Below are 21389 nucleotides of genomic sequence, written 5' to 3' on the forward strand. Positions count from 1 at the left end.
TCAGGTCTCACAATTAGGTATTCATCCATTTTGAGTTTATTTTTGTGTGCAGTGTAAGAAAATGGTCCAGTTTCATTCTTCTACATGTGGCTGTCCAGTTCTCCCAACTCCATTTGTTAAAGATGCTGTCCTCTTCCCATTGCATATTCTTGCCTTTGGTCTACATTTTAAGAACAACTTTCCTGAGCTATAATTCCCACAGCACACAGCTTACACCCCTGAAGTGTACAATCCAGCATCCGCTTGCGTATTCACTGTGACAAACCTGCTTCCCCTAAATGATCGCACACCAAATTGCTTGGGAATTTAACTTTTCCTTCGGACTTGATGATTTCAGTCTCTTAATGATTCAACCTAAGATTACAAGGGAAAGAAGCCATTATATGCAAAACCTATAACGCGTTCCCATCATTTCAGCAACTAACATCACGTAAACCACAAGTGACGTGACTTACAGCCTTGCCGTGCTGGCAGAGCTGGAGCAAGAAGTGGGCTCCCCACGCCCATGCACGTCTCACCGGTGATATGTTGTGAGCTCAAACCACAGCTCCTCGGTGCGCTCGCAAAGGAAATTCCCACACTTCAAAATCCATTTAACTCAATTGGAAGCGATTAATCTTGATTTAAGTCCAACCTGTGGCTTTCGAAATTCCAGATTGCGCGTTTTTCATTTCTAAAACTTCCTGTTTGGTCATGTGTGTGTGAGTATTCCCTACATCTCCATTCATGAAAGCCTACTTTCCGCTACCTAGCTGGGTACAGTCCTAATAGCTGCGTTAAAACCCTTGTCTGATGGGCCTGACTGCCTCAGTCGGTGGTGGTAGGCTGTGTGACTCTTGGTCTCGGGGTTGTGAGTTTGAGCCCCATGTTGGGTGTGGACAGTACTTAAAAATAAAATCTTAAGAAAAAACCTTGTGTGATAATTCTAATAACTGACACATCTTGGCATTGGCCTCAGTGGATTCCTTTCCTCTGGGGATGGGTCACAGTTTCCTGGCTCTTCCCCTGACAAGTAGTTTGGATTTTTTTCTTAAGCCAAGTATAGCCGACACAGTCTTGGGTTTTATCCTGCACGCTGTGACCAAAGGTTGTAGAGACACTGCGTTCTGTTATATTCCTATGAAGACTGTGGATGCTTTTGGTTCGGTGGCAATGAATGTGCTCAGGCTTGAGCTGGGAGGTCTGCAAACCCTGAGGTGGGCAGAGGTTAGTCCCAGTCTGTGTTTCATCTTTGGCTGAGCTGTTTCCAATAGGCCCTGCACATGCGTGACTCAGGGATCAGCAAGAGCCTTGGGCGGAGTTTGGGGCCCCCTCCTCTGGCTCTCTCCCTTCCAGAGTTCTCCGCTCATTCTCTGGTGTCTGCTTCTCCGGGCTCCTTCCTCCTTCGGCCAGAAAGCCGGTGGGATGTCTGCTGGAGCCTGAGGGCTGGCACCACTGCAGCCTCGCCTCTTGGCGGTCTTCAGGGCAAAGCTACACACACAGAGGGAAATCTCCTCCCTCAAATGTCGATTCCCCGGCAAAATCACTTTTGTTCATTCCCCCAAACCTTCAGGGAATTAGGTGTTTTTTGTTTTTGTTTTTTACATTTTGTCCAGAATGTTTCAGTTGTTACCTGTGGGTGGGACTTTTTTAAAGGCATTTACTCCTCTACTGACTTCTGTAAGTTGATCTCTTGTACCAGGCAGCCTTGCTGAATTGTTTTAGTCGGTGTTTGGCTTGACTGCATACACTGGAGAGCCCAGCCCACTGGGAAAGATCAGACACAGGCAGCTCTATATCCACGACTGAGCAAACAGAAGCCTTTGCAGGTATGAACGCAGAGACAGAGTCTACACAGGGAATTCTGTTTACAAAATTGTTGGAGGGGCTGGAGGGAAAGTGGGGAGCCACCAGGGATGTTGACTTCAAGGCTGTACCACGAAGGCTGTGGTCCACAGTTGCAGTCAGTGTGCAGACGTTGACATCTGGCCAGATCAGAGGCACACATCGTCTGTCCTCGCTGGCCAGTGGCCACGGCAGCAGGAAGGTGGCTTCTCCCTCCTGTCCACAGCCAGTGCCAGGGGCAGGCAGGCAGCTTCCCACTGTGGAGGGCAGTGCTGTGTGATTGCTGGAGCGGGCTCTGGTTTGGATTTGCCTCCTGTGAACCCTAGGCTCACACCCAACCCCTTCCCCACACCAGCGATGTCTGTGCCACATTGCCATGAGCCTGGAACTCACTCCAAGAAGTCACACTATGGCCGATGCCCCTGGGAGTCATGCCCTGGCTGGGCGGCAACCGCCCAGAATCTGCTGGCCTCGGGACTGGTGGGGTGGCCTGTAGAGATCCTGCCATGGCCCCAGCTGGGACACCACAGCCTTGCTCTGCTGTGACATCCCGGCCACTTTACTTCACTGAGCCTCATCTCAGCATAAGAAACAGGGGAGTGAGATCCCGTGAGGCAAGGCCTCAGCTTGCGACGCATGTCCCAGTCCAGGCCCGGGGAGAGCTGCCACCCATGCCCACCAGGGAAAGGCCGGGCTGGGGCAGCTCTCCACCCTGGGCGCCCCTCCCCGCGGGTGGCTCCTGGGCAGGGCCTCCACCCGCACATTCCTGTGGTCCGAGCAGCGCCGCTCCCAGCTGCCTGGCAAGGCCTCATTTGTCTCCCTTGACAGACCTGAGGGGCTGCTGGCCTCTTGACCACCTCACTTCCAAGGTGTGGAAGCCGAGGCAGAGGAGGCTCAGGTTTGGTTGATCACCCTGAAACAGTCACCGGCCTGGGGCACCAGGGGATGGCCCCAGGGGTCTCTTGGACTCAGCCCAGTGTCCAGCGTCACGGGGTTGACCACGGCCTCCTCTGTGTGGGGTGGTACAACAGCCCGGTCGGAGTCTGGGTCACCTGCTTGGGCATGCCTGGGGAGGCGAGGGTGAGGTCATGTCCATCAGCACTTCTGGCACCTCTAGCCAAGAAGGTCTAAGAGGGAGCAGGGATTAGCCAAGGCTGGTCCTGAGATCTACCCGAGAGGGACCCTGGCCACCCCAAGGAAGCAGGCTGGGGGCAACCCTGCCCCCTGCCACCTCAGTTGCCACGTCCCTAAGTCCTCATTGCCTTTGGGGAGTGCTGAAGACAGCCCCCACTGCCTCTGCTGCTCTGCTCACACTGCAGTGCCCTCAGGGTCATCTCTAGACTCCGCCCCTGCTGTGTGACCCTGGGCCGGTGGCAGAGCACGTCTGTGCTTGGGGCTGACGAAATGACCATGAGGCCAAGACCCTAAACCTGTCATCTGCTCCCCTGCCCACTCTCACCAGAGGGACCTGGGGTTGGGAACGTGGTGACTTCATTTTCCATCAGTTGGGGGCCGGACATTGGAAGGCTGGGCTGGGGTGGGAGACTCTGCAGGTGGGAGGCCACCAGACGTTCGGAGCTCATGACTCTCGGCTGCGGGAAGGAGCTGGCCGTCAGTCTGTCACACACACAGCCACCTCTACCTGACGCAGCTCTGGGACTCCTGACACCGCTGGGTAGCAGGCTAGGGGCAGAGAGCAGGGGCAGGGCCAGCCTCTCCTGGACAGGGCCTGCATCTCTCCTGCTCCCGCGGATGCCCGCGTCTGGGCAGTGCCCAGCATGCAGTAGGCACTCGGCCAGTGTGCAGGGGGTCGAGGACTAACAGGTGACCAGGCGGATGCCCGTCACGGAGGACTCGGGGTTCGAGATGGAACCATCCCTGACACCTTCCCTAGGCTGCCCCTGCTGGGACCTACCTAAATGGCTTTTTTTTTTTTTTAAGATTTTTTTATTTATTTGAGAAAGTGTGAGCACACAAGCAGAGGGGGCGGCAGGGAGAGAGAGAGAGAAGCAGACTCCCCGCCGAGCAGGGAGCCCGATGCGGGACTCGATCCCAGGACTCCAGGATCATGACCTGAGCCGAAGGCAGACGCTTCACCAACTGAGGTCCCCAGGCGCACCTAAACTGGGCTTTTAAGAACCAGGACAGGACAGAGAAGGACTTATCATGGCGGCCGTGAGCAGGGAGACACTGTTTCCATGTCACACACAAACACGGGCGCCCCAGACTGGCGGAAACAGACTCGAAACTGCAGGTCAAGTGCAGGCCACTTTGGAAGCCGTAGCCGGCCTCTGTGGAGCCAGCTGGCCTTCCTGGGGCTGGGGAGGCGAAGATGCAGATTCCAGGGCCCATGGTAGCCTGCAGAGGCTCCCAGGATGCCCCCACCTGAGGAGCTGGGGGTTCCCTGGTGACATGGGGCTGGGGGAGGCTGAGGGGGACCGCACAGGGGGGCTTGGCTCTTGCCTGGCCTCCTCCATCCAAGGGCTGGAGGCCTCATCCCACTGCCCCTTCTCTGGTCTGGGGGTCTGGTTTTCTCCCACCGTCTCTGGAGCCTGGTGGGGGAGGGGAAAGGGCTCCCCTGGGGCCACTCCCCAGGACACTCCCTGAGGCCTGGGCTCTTTGCCCAGCTGAAAGGGGTTGCTGAATGTGCCTCCCCCATTCTCTCCCCCCATTTCTCAGCCTGGGTGGGGCTGACACAGGCTTGGGCGGAGGCTTGCAGGGAGGGGATGTCTCCGCTCTACCCAGCCCGGGTAGGTAGGGAGGGGTAGCCTCCCTTTCTGGGCCTCCCTGGGAGGGGTGAGTGTAGAGGTGGTTGGGTCTCCTGCAGACACCCCCCGCCCCGCCCCGCCCTCCCCCGGGACAGTACTCCCTAGAGAGCAGCTCCCCGCCCACTTCCCCACCCCACACTGGCCGACAAGGCCTCCTAAACTCCACTGTAGAAACGCACAGTGGGGGGACTTCCCGGAAGGCCTTTCCACCCACTGCCCCACTCAGAGGACAGGCAGGTAGAAAGGGGTGTCGCACCCACCGAGGCCTCTGTTTGGGGAGGGTCGTCAGTAGGGAATCCAGGAATGCAGGTGGGCCCCACCAGCCTTGTCCACCTGGGCCATGGGTGGGTTAGGATGGGGAGAAGAGAATGGCCATACCCCAGGTAGTTGGGGGGGGGGGTCACTCAGCCCTATGCCCAGCCCTGGTGTGAATGGGGAAACTGAGGCCAGCCTGAGCCAGAGGTGGCCCTGCCTTCTTGAACTAAAATCTCCAGCCTCACCCTGCCCTGCCCTGCCCTATGGGCAGAGCGGACGGACACCAGCCACCAGCTGCCCTCCCGGGCTCTCACAGCTGGGGGCCAGGCTGACTCAGACTCAACACCCTGGCAGGAGGGGCCAGCTTCCCGGAGGGGGCAGGGCGGGCCAGGTAGACTGGTTGGTCCTGAGAGCGGGCTGGAGGCCACACGGACACTACCCGCAGGGGCCTGAGAAGGTTCCATCAGGGGCTCTGACACTCCGACCCATAAGGCCCTGCACTGGCCCAGGACAAGGGGGGGCGGGGGAGCAGGGGGGTCCTGCACAAACCGTGAGGATATCAGAGTCGCTCCTCTCCACAGATAATGGCCTTGCAGACTGCTCAGCCTTCCCTGGAGTCCTGTGGGACCTCCGCCCATGGCAGCTTCCTGCTCCTATTTCTCAGCCTCGGTGAGTAATAGGGGTGGGCTGCTATAAAGTGTTGGGGTGCCAAAGACCATCAGAGGACAGCTGACGGTCCTGCCCCACCCCTCCTCCCTGGCAGTGGGCAGTGCTCCCATTCCTGGCAGGTGCCCTGAGGTCAGGCAGTTGTTCCAAGGTCTGGGCAGGTGGCCCAAGTCCTGAATAGGTGCCCTGAGTCCTGGGTGGGCTGTGAGGCATGTCTCTGCTCCCAGAGGTGTCTGTGTCCCTCTATACTCCGCAGCATTGGAAGCTGAGCCATGGCAGTGAGGGGGGCTCAAGCCAGAGGGACAGTGTCCATGGAATGGGTATCTGATTGCCCTGAGCAGCAAGGCTGTAGGAGGAGGATGTGGGGGGCCTGGGCTCCCTGGGGTGGGGGAGGATGTGGGAGGAGGATGTGGGGTAGGCTGTGACATCATGGGGTGCCAAGGCTGGGGGGGGCCAGTGTTGACACCTTCCTACCCAGGGTGGGGGCCTGGCAGGCACACCCAGGAGTCCCTGGCTATCTCCTCAAGCCTTGCGCCCCCTCCCTGCAGGGTGGCTGTTACCTTCCAGGGCCCAGGCTGCAGACTCGAGACTGGTAAGGTCCCTCTGGGGAAAGAGAAGAAGATGTCTGGCCCCTGGGTGGGAGTCCTCGGACACTGGGCCACGCGCGGCTCAGCCACAGCCCTGCTCTGTCCTCAGGGTGCCATGACCCCATGGCTGCAAGGCACCTCCCGGGACCTGTCCCGGCAGCGACCTGAGCTGACGATTTTCCTCTCGAGGGACCGGCGGGACACGGAGAGTAAGCAGGACACCCTGCCCCGTTGGCTATAAGGAGACCTAGGGATAGGGACAGCATTGTGGGGTCGCACCTGCCCACGCATCTGTGGCCCTTCCTGGCTGCATGGCTTGCTCAGCTGTGTCAACCTCGGAGAGTAGACAGAATCACCCCATTCTGCTGATGTGTAAACTGAGGCCTGGAGGGGGTCATGCATTCCCCACGGTCTCAGCAAGGTTTGGGAGGAGGGGGCTGACAAGAGAAGTCCAGCCCCCAACCCCTTGCCTGCTCCTGCAGAGAAGGTCTGCCCGCCGGAGCGGAAGGCCCATGCGGTGGACGAAAACCTTGTCCTCTATGAGGAGTGGGAGCTCGAGGCCTGTGTGGATGGGGCCCTGCTGGCGGCTCAGATGGACCTCGTAAACATGCTGCCCTTCACCTACCAGCAGCTGGGTGTTTTTAAGCACAAACTGGACGAGGTAGTTGGTGAGGGGCTCACGCCTGCCCGCTGTGCCACCCCAGGCTCCCAGAGCACGGCCGCGGCCCTCACAGTCACCTCCCTGGGCAGTTCTACCCACAGGGGTACCCTGAATCCCTGATCCAGCATCTGGGGTACTTCTTCCTCGAGCTCACCCCCGCGGACATCCACAAGTGGAACGTGACATCCCTGGAAACTGTGAAAGCTCTTCTTCAAGTCAGCAAAGGGCAGAAAAGGGATGGTCAGGTGACGGCCTCCCCCGAGGGAGCAGATGGGGTGAGGTTGTGCGGGCCCCAGGGGATACCTTTCCCTTGGCCCCAAGACACCTCAGTGGCCTCCTTCCACAGGTGGCTGCCCTGATTGCCCGCTATGAGGCAGGAGGGGGTCAGCTGGACAAGGCCACCCTGGACACGCTGGCCACCTTTAGCCCCACATACCTGTGTTTCCTCAGTCCTGAGCAGCTGGGCTCAGTGCAGCCCAGTGTCCTTTGGTGAGTCCCAGGGGCCCACGGTGAGTCCCGTGCTGGCCATGGCGGGCATGCTGTGCTCTGAGCTCACTGCCCGGCGCCATGTGCCTCTCCAGGGCAGCCAGGCCCCAGCACCTGGAGGCATGCCGCCCACCGCAGATGCACGTCCTCTATCCCAGAGCCCACGCTGCCTTCCAGAACGTGAGCGGGTCTGAATACTTTGCGAAGATCAAGCCCTACCTGGGTGAGCCGGGGAGAACCCTGGGGGGGGGGGGTTGGTGTGATGGCTCAGGCTTCCCACATGGGTGCTGCTCGGTTCTTGCCTCATGAGGCTGCTGCTGTTGGGGTGTCCAGTGTCACGGTGCCCCCTGCCCTTACACGTGTGTGTAGGTCGAGACCCCTCGGGCGCTCTCCCGGTCCCCCTCCAGCCTCTCCACCCACCCAGGGGAACCTGGGGCCCAGGAATTCCTTAGGGTCAGAGGGTAAGACTGGGGGCTGCCGTGAGGTCTCTCGCTTCGGGCTCCTCTCCCCGCGAGCAGGTGGGGCCCCCACGGAGGACCTGCGGGCTCTCAGTCGTCAGAGGGTGAACATGGACATGGCTACATTCAAAACTCTGCAGACGGAAGCCGTGCTGGTAGGGCTGGGGGCGGGGCCGAGCTGGGGCGGGGGCGGGGCCGGGGAGCGGGGGGCGGGGCCGGGGGCCGGGGGGCGGGGCCGGGGAGGGGCTGCAGGAGCGCTGCGCAAGGGTCAGTTCCGAACTCTGGAGGGCCCTAGGCAGGGTGTTCGGGCCTGGGAAGCACCGGGAGGTCTGGACACAGCAGACCCCGGCAACCTTCTGGGGGAGAGGCAAGGCGACCCTGACGGCCCCCTGGGGACTCTGGCAGCCGCTGACCATTGCCGAGGTGCAAAACCTTCTGGGTCCAAACCTGGTGGGCCTGAAGGCGGAGGAGGAGAACAGCCCCGTGCGGGAGTGGATCTTACGGCAGCGGCAGGATGACCTGGACAGTCTGGGCCTGGGGCTCCACGGTGGTATCCCCAATGGCTACCTGGTCATGGACCTCAGCTTCCGAGGTGGGCTGGGGCGGCACGCTGGGTGGGGTCGGGGCAGAGCCACGCCGGGCGCCTGAGTCACTGTCTCTGCAGAGGCCCTCTCAGGGGCTGCCCGCCTCCTGGGACCCGGACCAGTGCTCACTGCGACCCCCACTCTGCTCCTGGCTTTGACCCTGAAGTGAGCCCACTGCTCTGGTTGCGGGCCTCCCCTGCCGCGGGGCCCTGCCTGGCCCACCCCAAGGGGACTGGAGTTCAATAAAAGGCCCCTGTCCTTCCCGGCAGAGACACCCTGTGGAGCTCTGACGACGTGGCGGGGTGGCGGGGGGGGGGGGGCTGACCCCGTGACAGGTAGACGTGGTTCCTGAGTTGGAGTCCCTCCTATCTGCACTTGGAGACAGGGAGCGGGGAAGGGGGGTGGCCCTCAGGGTCCTCCTGCCACTGTCCTCATTCCCAGGGCCTTCCCTCCGAGGGCCAGGACAACACTCAGGGTGGCTTCTGGGGACAGGGCCCAGGAGATGGCAGACAGAGTCCTGTTCCCCGCTAAGAGGGCCTCTGCCCCTCTTGGCCTCAGAGCAAAGAGATGCAGGCAGGAAGATCACCTTGTCTTTTATTCAACTCAATCAGTAAGGTCCCCTCCCCAGTACCAGGTCTTCATCCTGAGGGAGGCCAGGGGTCTGTGGCAGCGTCTCTGTCGACTGTTTGGGGCTGGCCATGGGGTGGGCCCAGGTCCTCATTCCAGCTCCATGTCCTGGGAGCTGGGTGTGAGTGGGGACCAGCCTCGCAGGCCCCTAGGACGTGGGACATGGCTGGGTCCTCTGGGCCTGGAGCCTGTACCTGGGCAGGTGTCCAGCTCCACCTACCAGCCCCAGCTTCCCTGCGTGTGGTGCTGGGCCTGCGCCGTCTTTGGAGGCCTTCGTGCCGGTGCCCCAGGAGCAGTCCTGGCTGGGCCCTGGTGTGCCCCAATACAGCAACCACAGGAGGCTGGAGGGCAGGGCCACAGCGAGCGGCAGGAACCCCAGGTGGGCTGGTGGACTGCCTGTGGGTGGAACGTGGATGAAGCACCTATCAGCCCCAGCTGGGAGGCTCCCAGGCCTGGGCAGCCCCTCACTCTGTGCTCCTGTGGGTGGGGAAGGCTGGTGGGGACCACCACGGAGGCTGCTCTTCTGGCCCCTGACAGGGATCTTCGAGTTTCTCCCACCCCCGCTTTCTGGTGCTCCGAAAAGCGGGTTTGTCCTTCAGTAACTCAGCGGCCGGGGAAGAGTGAAGCCAGCGTCTCCCAGATGGCACCCAAGGAGGCAAAGGGAAAGAGTCGGCCCGCAGAGCACGAGGTTGGGTGCAGGATGAGGGGCAGACAGGGCCAGGCAGAGACAGCGAAGACCCGCTAGAAGGGGGGGCGGGTCTGGGGCATACCCGAGGTGGGGGCGCTGTTCCCGGGCTGGCGCGCGGTGGGGGCTAGATGGGGCGCCCAGGGAGTGGTGTTGGGAGTCTCAGTGGTGGAGCGGGCTGGGCCGGTGGGGCCGGCAGGGTCCGTGTCCAGGCCCAGCTCTCCGAGGGCCGACGTGTTCAAGCTGCGGAGCCAGGAGCTGATGGTCGGGTGGCTGCGTGCCTTCTGCAGGTCCCCAACGTTCTGGCCCAGCAGGGTCGTCACGTTGCCGACACTCAGGCTCTGCGAGGGAGGGACAGGGCCGTGGGGGCAGGTCCAGAGGGTCCTGCAGCGGCCGGCTTTGGGGCCAAAGGCAGACCCGGCATGGCAATACTTAACCGAGGAATGAGCACGGGGATGAGGCCTGGCAGAAGCGACCTGGGGTTCACGCTGTCTGCATGCCTCTGACTTTGGGGTGCATGGGGCCTGCAGACTGTGACAGAGGCCTCCCCTGGTTTGGCAGCCCTGCCCCATGCCCCAGACAGGCTGCCCCGGGGGCCCACCTGCAGCACTCGGGGGTTCAGGTTGGTGAAGGTGTCGATATCCATGGAGACGTTAGCCTGGACCAGGTGTCGCAGCTCCTCCACGGGGGCACCTCCTGGGGGCGGGCATTGGTGAGAGGACAGGGGTGGGGGCTTCTGGGGCTGGGGGCCTGCACACAGGGCAGGGTCTCACCGAGGTAGGGACGCATGAAGCGATAGTAGTTAGCTGTGTTCCTGGTGCTGCCAAAGGCCTCACGGGCCTTGGTGTAGAGCGCGTCCTTCCGGCTCTGAGGGCAGGAGGAGATGTCCAGGGCCCCGGCCCGCCTGGGGGAGGGCGAGGCTGGTGGGCGGGCTGGGAGCTCCTCCTGCTCCCGGCCTCTCCCCGCTGCAGCGTTCCTCTTGCCCTCTGTACCGCGCCGAATAGTGTCCCCCCAAAACTCACGCCTGCCCAAAACCTCGGAACAAGATCTCGTTTGGAAGTAGAGCCTCTCCTATTGGCGTGGCCGAGTCTAAGGACTGCTGAGCCGAAGGGACTCTGCCCACGGTGCCACGGAGGCAGAGGCTGGGGCATGCGTCCACCAGTGGGGAGGCCAAGGGGTTCCGGCAGCACCCCACGCAGGATGCAGCCCCCCCTGCAGGCTTCGGAGGGAGCCGGCCCTAGGACCCCTTGATTTCAGACTTGTGGTCTCCAGACCATGGGAGAAGTTTCTCCTGTTCTAAACCACTCGGTGTGTGGCACCTGGTTGTGCCGCCGCAGGAGCCCACCACACCTCAGGCCCAGCCCCTCCCTCCTTGGCTGAGCGGCAGGCGGCTGCGTCCCTGGGCTGGCTCACCGGAACTCCGCGGGCCTGATGGCCTGGATCTGCCTGGCGCTCATCCAGCAAAGGCGGGAGCCCCCGATGGCCATGAGCAGGGTGCTGGTGATGGTGCCGTTGTGGTCCAGGTACTTCTGTAGGACAGCCTGGACGCAGGGCCCGGGTCAGCCGGGCCAGGGGTGGCGCACCCCCCGCCCGCCCGACCCCCGCCCGTGCTGCCCTCACCTCGGTCTGGTTCTCCAGGGCCACGTCCGAGGCCAGCAGGGCCACAACCGTGTCCCTGGACGTGATGTTCCACTGGCCGATCTCCGAGCGGGAGTAGAGGTAGACCAGCGAGGTGATGAGCCGCAGCTGCTCCTCGGGGACGCCCCGTGGGTAGACCTGGGCGGGCAGGAGGGTCAGGCCCGCGGCTGGGCACCTGCCCACCGCCCCCCACAGCTGGTCCGCGGCGCACCCGAGCCAGCTTGGCCTTGACGACGCGCTGGCACTCGGCTGGCAGTGGGTGCTGCAGGAGGGGGTCCAGGTGGGCTTTGAGGACGCGGCCGCCCAGGCAGGACTCGAGCTGCACGCAGTCATAGCGCACCAGGAAGAGGTCGTCGCGGAGCGTGGCCGCCGTGATGTCCCCACGGGTGCAGGGTCTCCCTGCGTTTGGCAGGGGGTCGGAGGTCTTGAGCTGACCTTTGCTGACTTTGGGCCCCACCTCACTCTTAACCTTGACCCACCCGTGACTCCCTCCTGAGCTTGACCTGAGAACGTCACTCAGACCAGATAGAGTCAACTCTGACCTTGACCCGCAGGTCAGGTCCACTGGATTCTGACCCCCCACCCCCATCCCAGGCTGGATGTGGACCCCCGGGCCGTACCCAGGAGGTCCAGCAGCAGGTGGGACTGTGTTTTGGGTGCTCCCCCCCTAGGGTTAGGCGCCCAGGGCAGGGGAGGAACAGCATTCCCAGGCCACAGTGGCCATACTGACCTGTGCCCCGCTTGGGCCGAGAGGGCACTGATGCAGCCTTGGCCTTGAGAAAGCCAGTGACGAAGCGCCTGGCATCGCGCTGGCTGAGCCGCCCAGCTCGGTACGTGGCCACCGTGCTGCTGAAGAAGGCCAGGCCCACAGCCTGGCCAGGCAGGCGTGGAGACTCCACACCCGGGGGAGGGGCTGCCAGGGGCCACCTGGTTCCTCCTCCCGTCCCACAGACAGAAACTCTGGGGCAGGGAGTGACTGGGGACGCTGGTCAGGCATTGGAGAGGCCGTATGGCCCACCCCCAGGCCTGGACAGGCTGGTGGAAGGTCGGCTGGATCCCCCCGTCCTTGTCCACAGCCAGCCTGACAGCCCCCCACTGCAGAGTGTCCTACCTCAGGCACCTGCATCCACAGGCTGGAGCTGATGTAGGTGGCCAGGGCTCCCAGGGCCCGCAGCCCCTCTAGGTTCCAGGAGCTGGGAGGCCTGGCGTGTGGTGAGGGAGCACCGTGTTAGGGTCAGGAGCAGAGCCCCAGCCCCCGGAGGCTGCCTTCCCCTCCCTGAGCACCCAGTTTCCAGGGCCTGCCCTGCTGGGGACACCTCCCGCTCAGCAGAGACCCTCCCACCTCAGGTGTGGGGGCAGGGGAACCGGGGGGTCTAGAGGGTGGCGGTAGCACCCCGAGCCTGTGCACCGTAGGCTGCGGGGTCAGAGCAGCTGTGAGCTGGGGGGAGACGTCAAAGGTCAGCAAGACAGCAGACATTAGGGGTCTCCTGGGTCCAAAGTCCAGGTGGCCTCCCACCTCCTCTCAAGGAGGGGAGGCTTGGGCGGAGGGCTCCGGGCCCTGCCTACCCCAGCACGGTCTTGCTGCTGGCCAGCAGCGTGTTGAGGGCGGCTTGCTGCGTGGCGGTCAGACGGCGGCAGCGCTGCAAGTTCTCCAGCACACGGGGGTCTGCGGTCTCGATGCGGGACGCATCCATGTCACACACCAGGACCCCAAGGAGCAGCAGGTCAGAGGCACTCAGCCGCAGGCGGGGCGCTCCCTGCCGCACAGCGGGTCAGCATGAGCCCCGCCCCACTGCCTGTCCACCCACCCTGTCCTGGCCCTTCCGTCGTGCCTACCAGGCAGGCCAAGGCCACGTGCTGCAGGGCGACCCTCTGGTCTGGCAGGTTGGCTAGCAGCTCCGTGTCCCCCTGGGCAGCGCGGCGGGTGAAGGCCCGGCAGTTGGCTTCCCTTACCTGCGTCAGGCTGCGGGCAGGTTTGGGGGCTGTTGGGAGGGCGGGGGCCGCCCGAGGTTCTCCTCTGGGGTGTTCCAGATGTCCCTGGGGAGCTGGGGTCCCTGGGACTCCAAAGGAGGCGTGCTCAGCCTACTGTGCCCGGACGCTGGGGGTGGGGGTGGGGCACTCACTTGTAGAAGAGCAGCAGGTCAGGGGGGTGGAGCTCAAAGTCGTCCTGGAGGCCGTGCAGAGTGGCCAGGTTGGCCAGGCAGCTGAGCTGGGCAGGGCAGGGGCATGTCGTGGGCTTGCCCAGCCTGGGGCTCCCAGCCCCTGTCTTTCTGCCGCCTTACCCTCGCCCTCGGCATGGGGCCCTCCCCACCTGCCCGGTCACCTGGATGCTCTGTCGTCTCCCTGTCTCAGGATGCGTCAGGGCCAGCCTGCGAGCCCCCCCACCTAGGCCTTCAGGCCTTCTGCCCCCACCCCTGGGCCCCACGGCACTACAGTGGCTCCGTCGTTCATCCCAATGCCACCTCCTGCCTAGACTTTTTGTCTTGCTTGACTTACTCTGGGGTGCTTTCAGATTTATTGCTAATTTCATGCTAATTTTATAATGAGACAGAATAGTAGCTCTCCTTCTCTCTGTGTCTTTAAACTCAGGGGTAGGCAATGCTTGGGTCAACTGTAGGTTGAGGTGGGCTCAGATGGCAGGGGAGAGGCCAGCAGGCTGGAGAGCCACATGGGGCCCAGAGGACCCGTCCCAATGTGGGCACCATGTGCCAATGGAGGCAGGGAGTGGCCAGGACAGGCCTGCTGGACAAGCCCTCACCCGAGCCAGGAACGGAAGTCGGGGTCTGTGGGTAAGTGGCTAAGTCCTGGAAATGGTCCTAAATGGGCAGCACCAGAGAGTCACCCAAGGGAGGGAAAATTCAACCTTAGGCAGCCAGACCTCCTGCCACGTCGGGGTCTACCCAGCAGACGCGTCTCACGTGCTTGCGAGACTGGCCATCCCAGCTCCCTGCGTCCCCTCCTGACCCGTGCCTTTTGCTGGGGAAGCCCTTCCTCCCCACTTGTCTCCGGGACGTCTGCCCCCTGCTCTCAGCACCCTGGCCTGCTCCCGCCAGCCACAGCCGTTTACCTGCCAGGCTCTGAGGAGGACCTGCTGGGTGGCCATCCCCCGGATGAGAGCGGAGAGCTGGTCCCGGGGCAGCTGGCTGGCCGGCTGGCACCAGAAGCTGTGCAGGAGGGAGGTGTTGGCACTGGGCAGATAGGAGACGGGCAGTGAGCGGCGGCATCGAGGTCAGCACCCCCGGCACCGAGGGCGTGGGATACAGGAGGTGTGGCCTTGGCACACGCGAGACCACGGCTTCGCTCAGCCCTCGCTCCTGTGGGTGCACAGTGGGCGCCAGGCTCCAAGCTGTGAGCAGGGCTGGGAGGTGGCCCTGGCCTGGACTCTGGGTCTGTGCCTCCTCCCAAGGCCTGGTCCCAGCATGCTCTGAGTTCGGGTAGGCTCCACCATCCCAGCGACGGCTGAGGGTGTGGAGGACATGTGCCCCAGGCACCAGCCGCATCACCACAGCCGGCCTGGTGCCGGCTGAGTGCTCCTCACGGCATGCATCTGGCTAATAAAGTCTGTGTGTGCCGAGGGCGTCTCATGGGACTTCCGCCCGGGCCTCTAACCCTGCCTAATCAGTACACTGATCAATCAACTGATCGATGGCTCGTCAGTGATCTCTAACCCTCCAGGGAAGGGAAGGATGGCTGAGCCCATGTGTGAGACCTCGGAAGAGTGCTTGGGAACGATGGCATCTCCGGGAACTGAGAGAGCAGCCAAGTCTTGGGGGCAGAGGAAGAAACCCAAGAAGACTCAGGACGAGAAGTAATCACCCACCAGGCAAGGAGAGCAGTGCAAGCTGTGAGGGGTCCGGGGGCCCCAGCCAGCTGCGATGGCCTGGGGGACCCACTCCTGGCCAGGTGGGTTATGAGTCTGATGCAGGACACTGGATGCTCGGGGCAAGATTGGTGAGCGATGGACGCAGGCTTCCGCTATGCCTGGGCCATTGGGGGCAGAACCTGGGCACCCCCCACCCCTGCCTGCCAGAGGGTCAGCTGCAGGAACATGACCTGGCACTCACCTGGCCCACAGGTCAGCCCTGCTGGCATCCAGCCCTCCCTGGGAGAAGCCCTGGGCCTGGGGACAAGAGCAGTGGGCAGTGAGCCACACGAGGAGGGCGAGGCCTGGGTTCACCTGGGCACCTGGAACAGAACGGGCAGTGAGCGGCTGCCGGCCCCCAGCACAGCCGGGCGCTGCCTGCTGGGGGCATCCCTCAAGGGTAGGCCTAGGGTCACAGATGGTCCTGCCACCTCAGGGGAGCCACCACCCCCTGGAGGATCCCAGGTGCCCCTTTGTGAGGGCTGTCTCACCTGCTCTGGGGCCCATGGCTGTCTGGTGTGCACCGCTCCTCCTGGCAGAGAGGTGTGGGGTCACGGGCGGTGGGTCCTGGACAAGCTAGAGGGGAGACAGGAGGCGATGAGGCCCACCCCATCACCTTCCCCTGTCCTCTTCAGCACAGGGCACAGAGGGGGAAGTGCTGTCTGGGGTCCTATAGGGTGGCTACCCTGCCGCTGTGCCTCTGTGCCTTTGGGGAGGGGCACAAACCCCGCAAACAATGCCTCTTTGGAACCAAAGGGAGTGGCAAGAGGAGGGGCCGGGCCAAACCCCGGGTCCTTTCTTATCACAGGTCAGGACTCCTGGGGCTCGGTATCTGCAATAAACAGATCTCTTGACAGGGACAGGGGAGGGCGGTGGTCCCAGTAAGCCCCTGCGGGCAGTCGCGGGGGCTCTCCAACCTGTCCCCATGCCTGGGCAGCCTAGAAAACCCTCTTCCCCTCTCAGGGCCTCAGACGCCCAGCCAGACCCTGCCTCCGGCCACGGCCCACACCGCAGACCGGCAGGCTGCCCTGCCGAGTGTCCAGATGGAGGCTCAGCTGTGAGGTGAAGGTGTCGGTGTGCGCGTGGGCCTCTAGACTCCGCGTGGCCCAGGGTGGTTGCTGTCCTAGGCAGGGGACAGCGTGGAAGCTCGGAAGAGCTCGGCTACCCAGCCAGGGCCACACCGAGACTGCCCTGTGCCCCAGCCCCCACTTCTCACCTGAGCACAGGGACCATGTGCTGTGGAGGGAGGCTGCTCCCGGGCCCCGCGGTGGCCGTCTGATGCGGGGGGTGGGGGGGGTGTAGGCCAGGTGCCAGGTGCCGCAGACGCCGGTGACCCAGCCCACCGAGTGTGTCAGCCCCTGCAGCTGAGCACTGGGGCACCGCGGTGGTGCGCGGTCGGGGCTCTTGGGTTCCCGCTCACCTCCATGGCTCACCCAACACCCTGCCTGCCCGGCCACCCACTCCTGCAGTGATGCCTGCCGGGCAGTTGTGTCGGGGAGGGACCAGGGCTGTGTCAGGTGAGGCTGCCATGCCCACCCCTGGGGGCCTCGGCACAGCAGACACCTGCTCTCCAGCCCTGGGGGAGCGCGAGGCTGAGCTCACGGTTGGCAGCCGCCCAGCACACACTCCTTCCCCCTGGAGGATGTGTCTGTGCCCTGAGGATCGGATGTGCCTTCATACGTGTGCGTGTCTGCATCTATGATGCGTGCGGGTGTTTTTGTGCACGCACGTGTGTCTGGGAGCACCCACAACTACATGCAGGTTTGATGCATGTGTTTCCTGCAGGGAATCCAACATGGTAACTGGGTTCAGTGAGGCGCGTGGTGATTTCTGCCCTGTGAGCACACATGTTTGTACACGTGTGCTGGGGGGTAAGAGGGGTGCAGGCACCAGGTCAGTGACCTCAGTGGCAAAGAGCTGTGCCACACGTGCCCCCAGGATGGAGCAGCTCCAAGAGCTGGGGCCTCTGGGGCCGAATGGGAGGTGCCCCAGCTAGGGTGGGGGGGGGCCAGGTGCCTCGGGCTGAGTCCTCGCTCTCCTCATCGCCTGGGAGGGGTGCAACTCCCATTTGGCAGGGCCAGGAGGGTACCGGGCCTTGAACCCTGGGACGCTGGTTTAGCCAGCAGCACAAGTAGGGCTGCACATGCCCAAAGGGCCTGCTTCAGGGCCAAGCAGACACGCTGACCGGGCGGACACGCTGACCCCAGAGGGCTAACAGCTGGAGGACCGCTGCCTAGCCCTGGAACGACCCATCACCATATAGAGCTGTATGTGCTCCTGGCCTCCCGGCAGCACTGGGGGCAGTGCCCCACCAGCACACGTGCCCCTAGGAGCTAGCCTGTCACAGGCCTGCCCCACCTGCAGCGTCTGTCTGGCTTCTCTCGCCTGCCTGAGGAAACGCTCCTTTTGATCCTTGTCCAGGAGACCCTGCTCGATTCCCACAGCTTCCAAACCTTGCCCACTCACAGCTAGGGTGTGTGTTGAAGGGCAGACAGGCAGTGTGCACTCCAGTGTCTGAGCTCCACGGCCTCGGCTGAGGCCGACCTGTACGAAGCAAGGTCTGGATCTGGCCTGTGGATGGTCTCTGGGTCCTGGGGGACTCAAGGCGTCAAGCTGACCTTTCAAGGGGAGAGCAGGGCTGGGGGTGGGGCAACATACATTCCACAGGGTGGGGCCTAGCCCTGTGCACCTTCCTATCCTATCTCCCTACGTTGGGGGCTACCAGTCTGTCTGTCCGCCCTCCAACTTCTCTGCTGTTTGCTCTGTAGGCCCAGCCCATGAGCCCCATCAGGCCAAGGAGTCCAGACCAGTGTCCTCTAGCTGGCCACGCCTGCCCTCTGCTCTCCCCCAGGGCCCACCCCAGCCACGAGTGCCCACCCTGCAGGGTAGCTGGTGTTCTGATGCTGGAGGGCCCTAAGGAGGACGTGGGGACAATGGCTCTAGGGAGGGACCCTGGTGAGAACAGATGGGCGCTACAATGCTTTTGGCTAGGAGAGCTGGGGATCTCTAGGAACAGGGCTGATCCAATTTCAGTGCTCCACCCAGAGCCCAGCCTTCACACTAGACTGCAGGGTGCTCACTGCATGGCAGGGGAAGGACAGGTCAGCAACCTGAACCACGAGGTCCAGCCTGGCTCCTGCTGAGGGCCCTAGAGCAGAGATCTGCCCAGTGCAGGGAAGACAGCAGGGGTCTGGGGCCCCCAAAAGCTCCCCATCAGATGGATTCATAGTCACTCATGAGGTCAGTCACTGAGTATTTATTCTGAGGCCCCGGAGCTCAGCTGCAACTAGGCCGACGTGGGCACGTCATTCAGGATGGAAGAGATGAGGGCTGGCCACTCTTGCTCCCCAGCTGCAGTCTGAGGACCTGTGGCAGCCTAGGCCCTGTGAGAGGATCGAGGGGCGTGGCTCAGACCCTTCCCCATGTGCCGTGTGGGTGGGGAGGAGGAGGCCCACAAGCAGAGTCTGGTAAAAGCAAAGGCACGAGGCAGCATTGGCTGGGCAGGACGGGTCAGGGTCCACAGGTGGAGAAGACCCAGCCAGGATAGACTGACCCACACAGAAGGTCCGAGAAGAGCAATGAGGAGCACGTGCTCTGAGGCCCGGGGGCCCAGCAAAAGCCTAACTCGAGGCCGGCCCTACTGTTGGCTCTGTCTCTTACAGAGTGACCCTAGGCAAATCTATAAAACAAGGCCCTAGGAAGGAAACTTTGGAGCCAGGAAGGCAGGCCTTGGTTTCCCCTCCCCAGGGAGGGGGGCTCGGAGGGAGGTCCCATCCTCCAAACTGCCGGCAGCCTGGCTCCCCCTGCTGGTCCTGCCAGCCCCTCTCTAGGCCTAACCAGGGCCTCAGGCCCCATCCATAGTGTGGCCATACACAGGGACACCCCTGACTCACGATGGGCCAGGGGCTTTCCCCTGCAGCCCCCATCCCCTCCTGGGCCCAGCCGGCCACTCCCACCCAGCTGCGCTCAGTTGTCAGGCTCCAAGGTCCACTCTGATAGCCACTGCAGGCATGAGGACCGCTGTGCCTCTGTCTCAGGGGGCTTGCTGGGGGGCGTGGGAGTGCTGCAAGGCCCAGGGCTCCCTTCTGTGGGATCAGGGTCTGGAGCAGCCTTCAGGACCTGGACGAGCTGGTCCAGTGACTGCACCAGGGTGTGGGGGCTCCAGCAGGCATCGAGCGCCGGCACGAAGGGATCTGGTGTGCAGGCCTCCACACGCTCGGCGTGAGTGGGGATGCGCAGATAAAAGGCGTGCAGCATCATGCGGAACGGCTGGTCTTCTTGGTCCAGTGCCTGCCCGTACGTCAGGTCCCCCACGACAGGATGGCTGAGGGCACTGCAATGCACACGCAGCTGGTGTGTCCGACCTGTGAGCCAAGGGGACTGGTAGGGTGGGGGTGCCATTCCGTGCCCACCCCGCACTCACTCACATCATCCCTAACCCTATCCCCCGTTGCCCTCTTCAAGCCCCACAAAACTCCTAGAAATGGCACACCCTGTTTTCCGTTACAGACGAGAATGTCAGAGCTTAGAAAAGGAGTCAACCCCGAGGTCACTGCCAGTAGGGGCAAAGCCAGGTGTGCTGGAGAACCCCGCTGGCCTTCCAGGATAGCAAGGCCCAGGACAGGCGGGTGAAAAGAGCGGAGTGGCCCCAGGCTGGTCGCTCTGCCCCTTGCCACCACTTCCTCTCATGGACAACAAAAACACCACAGTACCCTGCATGAAGAGATGCTGGTGCACGTGCGGGGGGGCACCGTTAGCAGACAGCAAGCGGGCCTGGAAAGCTTCCTTCCCTGCCCCGGGACACACCTGTGAGGGGCTGCAGCAGTACTTTGGAGACAGGATCGCCGGCATACAGCCCATGCTCCAGAACCACCAGCTCTGTAAGGCTTGGTTTCGGGTTCTCGCAGCCTGTGCAGAGCAAGATGAGGTGTGAGGGTTGGCTGGACACGCACAGAGCCCGACCCACCTCAGCCCAGCTCCCTCAGGGCCCCCACTGGGTGATGAGTCCTGCCCTCCGTACCCTGAGTGCCCTCGATGCACATGGTGTGAGCCCGACCCTCGGTGCTGTTCCTGCCAATGGCATAGTTGATGGTCATCCGGTTCTCCCGCACGTGTCCCCGCACCTGCTGGGCAGACTCACAAGCTGCTCTCAGGGCCACCCGCCACTGCCGGGGAGCCCGCCTGACACTCACGGTCTGCCAAAGCAGCTGAGGGTTGGAATCCCCTGCCCGGGGGACTGGTCAGGCCTTACCAGAGCCAGATAAGCCTTGGTGACGCGCCGCTCCTTGAAGCACTTGTAAGCGCTGCCCGCTGCCGCCTTGTTCAAGGCCACACAGAGCGCCCCGCTGGTGGAGAAGTCCAACTGGTGGCAGAACCTGACATGGGGCAGGGGGTCAGGGCTGGCGAGACCAGGGGTGGGGGGTGGCCACTTCCTCCCACAGAAGCCGCTGGGGGCGATCAGGGCCGGCCTCTGCTACCTGAACCCATAGTAGGTGTCAGGATCCGCCAACTCAGGAAAGTGGTGGCGCAGCTGCTTCTGGAGGGTCGGAGTCTCGCGCCACATCCTGCTGTCGATACGCAGGTCCCAGTGCTTGTTCACCACCAGGAAGTCCTGGCTCTGGTACACCACGGACAAGTTCTCTATTCGTCCGGGTTCCATGCTGGAGGCCTGCAACGCAGGGCAAGCGCGTGGCGTGGGGGCTCACGGGGAGTCCGGCACTGGCCTCATCAGGGTCCCCAGGGTCGTGGGTGGGAAGCCGCTGACGCGGTGTCAGCCAAGCGCACAGCCCCACGGCGTGTGCACCCGCGAGGTCCCTCTCCACGCCCACCTCTGAGCTCGGACCGTGGGGCTGCCCAAACCGGGAGAAGCAGCCTTGCTCTCCGGCCCACCCCCGCGGACACCCCCGCCCCGCGGGACGGGGCACCAACGCGCCACGGGGGCCTTTTCCTGAGCGGAGTGGCAAGGAGAGGAGCTGCGCGCCCCCCACGGCCAGGGAGCGCCAGGTCAGCCGAGTGAGGGGGGGCCTCCTACGCCCCCTCCCACCACGCAGACACCCCCTCCCCGGTAGCCCCCGCCCCCTGCGTCTGATGGGCGCAGGCCGCCTGCGAACACCTCCCGCGGCCCCGCCCACTCCGGGACCGACCTGTAGCCCGGCCGCGCCGCCCGGGCCCCGCGAGGCCGCTGCCGGGCCCTGGCTCCAGCCCCTCGCCCCCGCGCCTGGCGACCCAGCGACCCCGGAGCCGCGCCTCACAGGGCCCAGCCGGAGCGCGCAGCCCCGCCCGCGCCCC

General features: G+C 63.4%; 3 protein-coding genes across 8 annotated transcripts; 1 reads left to right on the forward strand and 2 right to left on the reverse strand.

Annotated features, from left to right (window-relative positions):
- Positions 1–1742: 1742 nt before the first annotated feature.
- Positions 1743–8551, forward strand: MSLN (mesothelin). The gene is made up of 11 exons (XM_026485509.3): positions 1743–1808; positions 5429–5516; positions 6062–6105; positions 6210–6309; positions 6583–6761; positions 6851–7006; positions 7108–7250; positions 7343–7470; positions 7766–7860; positions 8111–8297; positions 8370–8551. The coding sequence occupies exons 2-11, from the start codon at positions 5432–5434 to the stop codon at positions 8456–8458; spliced, it is 1206 nt and encodes a 401-aa protein (XP_026341294.1). The 5' UTR covers positions 1743–1808; positions 5429–5431; the 3' UTR covers positions 8459–8551.
- A 330-nt stretch (positions 8552–8881) lies between these two features.
- On the reverse strand, positions 8882–16527 carry LOC113245177 (mesothelin-like protein). The gene is made up of 16 exons (XM_026485061.4): positions 16522–16527; positions 15593–15677; positions 15304–15424; positions 14307–14427; positions 13363–13448; positions 13076–13202; positions 12806–12996; positions 12351–12441; positions 11970–12111; positions 11451–11638; positions 11222–11377; positions 11015–11142; positions 10375–10505; positions 10203–10297; positions 9687–9942; positions 8882–9312 (listed from the first exon to the last, which is right to left on the reverse strand). The coding sequence occupies exons 1-16, from the start codon at positions 16525–16527 to the stop codon at positions 9065–9067; spliced, it is 2172 nt and encodes a 723-aa protein (XP_026340846.1). The 3' UTR covers positions 8882–9064.
- A 1814-nt stretch (positions 16528–18341) lies between these two features.
- RPUSD1 (RNA pseudouridine synthase domain containing 1) lies at positions 18342–21373 on the reverse strand. 6 transcript variants are annotated; one of them, XM_057315458.1, is made up of 6 exons: positions 21245–21373; positions 20579–20769; positions 20353–20476; positions 20122–20171; positions 19908–20009; positions 18342–19434 (listed from the first exon to the last, which is right to left on the reverse strand). In XM_057315458.1, the coding sequence occupies exons 2-6, from the start codon at positions 20758–20760 to the stop codon at positions 19068–19070; spliced, it is 825 nt and encodes a 274-aa protein (XP_057171441.1). In that variant the 5' UTR covers positions 20761–20769; positions 21245–21373; the 3' UTR covers positions 18342–19067. The 6 variants fall into 6 exon arrangements, with proteins under 6 accessions (XP_057171441.1, XP_026341304.1, XP_026341305.1 ...); XM_026485519.4 differs by having other exon boundaries at positions 18342–19481; positions 20122–20227; XM_026485520.4 differs by having other exon boundaries at positions 18342–19465; positions 21245–21371.
- Between the last annotated feature and the right edge of the window lie 16 nt (positions 21374–21389).

Source organism: Ursus arctos, unplaced genomic scaffold (assembly GCF_023065955.2).
Source record: "Ursus arctos isolate Adak ecotype North America unplaced genomic scaffold, UrsArc2.0 scaffold_2, whole genome shotgun sequence".
Taxonomy (NCBI): Eukaryota; Metazoa; Chordata; class Mammalia; order Carnivora; family Ursidae; genus Ursus; species Ursus arctos.

What these genes read in the sequence shown, in the direction of transcription:
- LOC113245177 (XM_026485061.4), bottom strand. An exon ending in ACGTGGCCTTGGCCTGCCTG is followed by an intron (nt 12,997 to 13,075) that starts GTAGGCACGACG and finishes GCTGTGCGGCAG; the next exon opens with GGAGCGCCCCGCCTGCGGCT. An exon ending in TGTGGATGCAGGTGCCTGAG is followed by an intron (nt 12,112 to 12,350) that starts GTAGGACACTCT and finishes CTGCCTGGCCAG; the next exon opens with GCTGTGGGCCTGGCCTTCTT.
- RPUSD1 (XM_026485516.4), bottom strand. Translation starts at nt 20,760, where the DNA reads ATGGAACCCGGACGAATAGAGAACTTGTCCGTGGTGTACCAGAGCCAG. An exon ending in CCAAGGCTTATCTGGCTCTG is followed by an intron (nt 20,228 to 20,352) that starts GTAAGGCCTGAC and finishes GAGTCTGCCCAG; the next exon opens with CAGGTGCGGGGACACGTGCG. An exon ending in ACTGCTGCAGCCCCTCACAG is followed by an intron (nt 19,466 to 19,907) that starts GTGTGTCCCGGG and finishes CTTGGCTCACAG; the next exon opens with GTCGGACACACCAGCTGCGT.
- MSLN (XM_026485509.3), top strand. Translation starts at nt 5,432, where the DNA reads ATGGCCTTGCAGACTGCTCAGCCTTCCCTGGAGTCCTGTGGGACCTCC. An exon ending in GGACCGGCGGGACACGGAGA is followed by an intron (nt 6,310 to 6,582) that starts GTAAGCAGGACA and finishes CTGCTCCTGCAG; the next exon opens with AGAAGGTCTGCCCGCCGGAG. An exon ending in TGCAGACGGAAGCCGTGCTG is followed by an intron (nt 7,861 to 8,110) that starts GTAGGGCTGGGG and finishes GGACTCTGGCAG; the next exon opens with CCGCTGACCATTGCCGAGGT.